The sequence below is a fragment of the Coturnix japonica genome, unplaced genomic scaffold (genome assembly GCF_001577835.2).
Source record: "Coturnix japonica isolate 7356 unplaced genomic scaffold, Coturnix japonica 2.1 chrUnrandom487, whole genome shotgun sequence".
NCBI classification, from domain to species: domain Eukaryota; kingdom Metazoa; phylum Chordata; class Aves; order Galliformes; family Phasianidae; genus Coturnix; species Coturnix japonica.
Genome location: NW_015439882.1, coordinates 67,243 through 69,040, shown reverse-complemented (window position 1 = coordinate 69,040; position 1,798 = coordinate 67,243). Strand labels below are relative to the sequence as shown.

Here is a 1,798-nt window from a genome sequence, read left to right as displayed (position 1 = left end):
TTATTCTGCAATCAATGTGGAGGAAACCTCGTTAGCTCACGGGAAACCCTTAACGAGGAAACCAGGCACAGGATGTGACTGGAGGGATGGGGGGATGTTCCCACCCCCCCCCAATTCAATGTGGGGCCATTGTTGGGGGTGGCCCCGAGCCAGAGGGGAGGGGGGGGGTGAGGGGATCCCCTCCTGGTGCTGGGGGGGGGAAATGGATGTCCTGATACCCCCCCATAGCCCCACTCAATCCCCCTCATAGCCCCACTCACCCCCACTATAGCACCCATAGCCCCCCATAGCCTCTCCCTTAGGCCCATTAGCCCACCATAGCCCCACTCATCCCCCCATAGCCCCACATAGCCCCCATATCCCCCCATAGCCCCTCCCATAGGCCAATTAGCCCCCCATAGCCCCACTCACCACCTCTCCATAGCCCCCCCATACCCCCCCCCGACTCACCCTGACCATCCTTGCCCTCTTAACCAGGTCATTGAGTTTCCTCAGGGCTGAATTTCGGGGCAGGTTCTGGATCTCCTGGAACAAATCCTGCTCCTCCAGCTCAAAGAGCCGCCGGTTGTCGGCGATGAGCAGCGGCTCCGACCAGAAGGAGCCAATATAGACCCTCAGCACCTCTGGAGTGTTGATCACCTTTCCCAGGGACCACATGAGTGCACCGTAGACCCTCATCAGCTGCTGTGTCTCCACCTGGTCGGCCTTGTTCAGCACCACTCGCACTTTGTCCTCGTTGCCCCTCAGCGCCCGAATGGCCTCCGAGAACTCGTCCGAGATCTCCAGCTTGTGGGCGTCGAACAGGAGGATGATGAGATCCACGCGCTCAGCGAACCACTGCAGCACAGCAGGGAAGTCGTAGCCTGGAAGGGGAGAGGGGACAAGGGGGGGTTATAGATTATAGTGCTGAGTGTGAATGTAAACCCAAACAACAACCCCAGGGTTGAGCACAACCACAAACACAACCACAAACCCCAATGTTGAACCCAACACCAAACCCCAACACCAAACCCAAATCCCAATGTTGAACCCAACACCAAACCCAAACCCTAACCCCAATGTTGAGCCCAACACCAAACCCCAAACCCAACCACAAACCCCAGTGATGAACTCAACACTAACATTGAACCCAACCTTAAACCTCAACATTGTACCCAATATCAACCCCAAACCCAACCACAAACCCCAGTGATGAACCCAACACCAACACGAAACCCAACCCCAAACCCCAATGTTGAACCCAACCTCAAACCCCAACACTGAACCCAACACCAACCCCCAACACCAAACCCTAATCCCAGTTTTGAACCCAACACCAGCACCAAACCCAACCCCAAACCCCAATGTTGAACCCAACCTCAAACCCCAACGTTGTACCCAACACCAACCCCAAACCCAACCTCAAACCCCAACATTGGACCCAACATCAGCCACAAACCCAACCCCAAACCCCAACGTTGAACCCAACACCAACCCCAAACCCAACCCCAATGTTGAGCCCAACCCCAAACCCAAACCCCAGTGATGAACCCAACACCAACACGAAACCCAACCCCAAACCGCAGTGATGAACCCAACATGAAACCCCAACATTGAACCCAACCCCAAACCCCAACACTGAACCCAACCCCAGACCCCAGCAGTGACCCCAACCCCAACCCCAGCCCCGATGCCAAAGTTTGCCCCCAGCCTCCACCCCAACCCCCCCCATAAACCCCAAACTCAACCCCAACCCACAACCCCAATGGGGCTGCTTATGGGGGGGTGTCCGGCAATGGGGGGGTCCGGGTGTGATGGA

General features: G+C 56.6%; 1 protein-coding gene across 1 annotated transcript in view; it reads right to left on the bottom strand.

Annotated features, from left to right (window-relative positions):
- The window catches only part of EHD2 (EH domain containing 2), a 7,866-nt gene that overhangs the window by 3,007 nt on the left and 3,061 nt on the right, over positions 1-1,798 (bottom strand). The window contains 1 exon segment of the mRNA XM_015850553.2: positions 451-865. Coding sequence (XP_015706039.1) covers positions 451-865 — 415 coding nt within the window.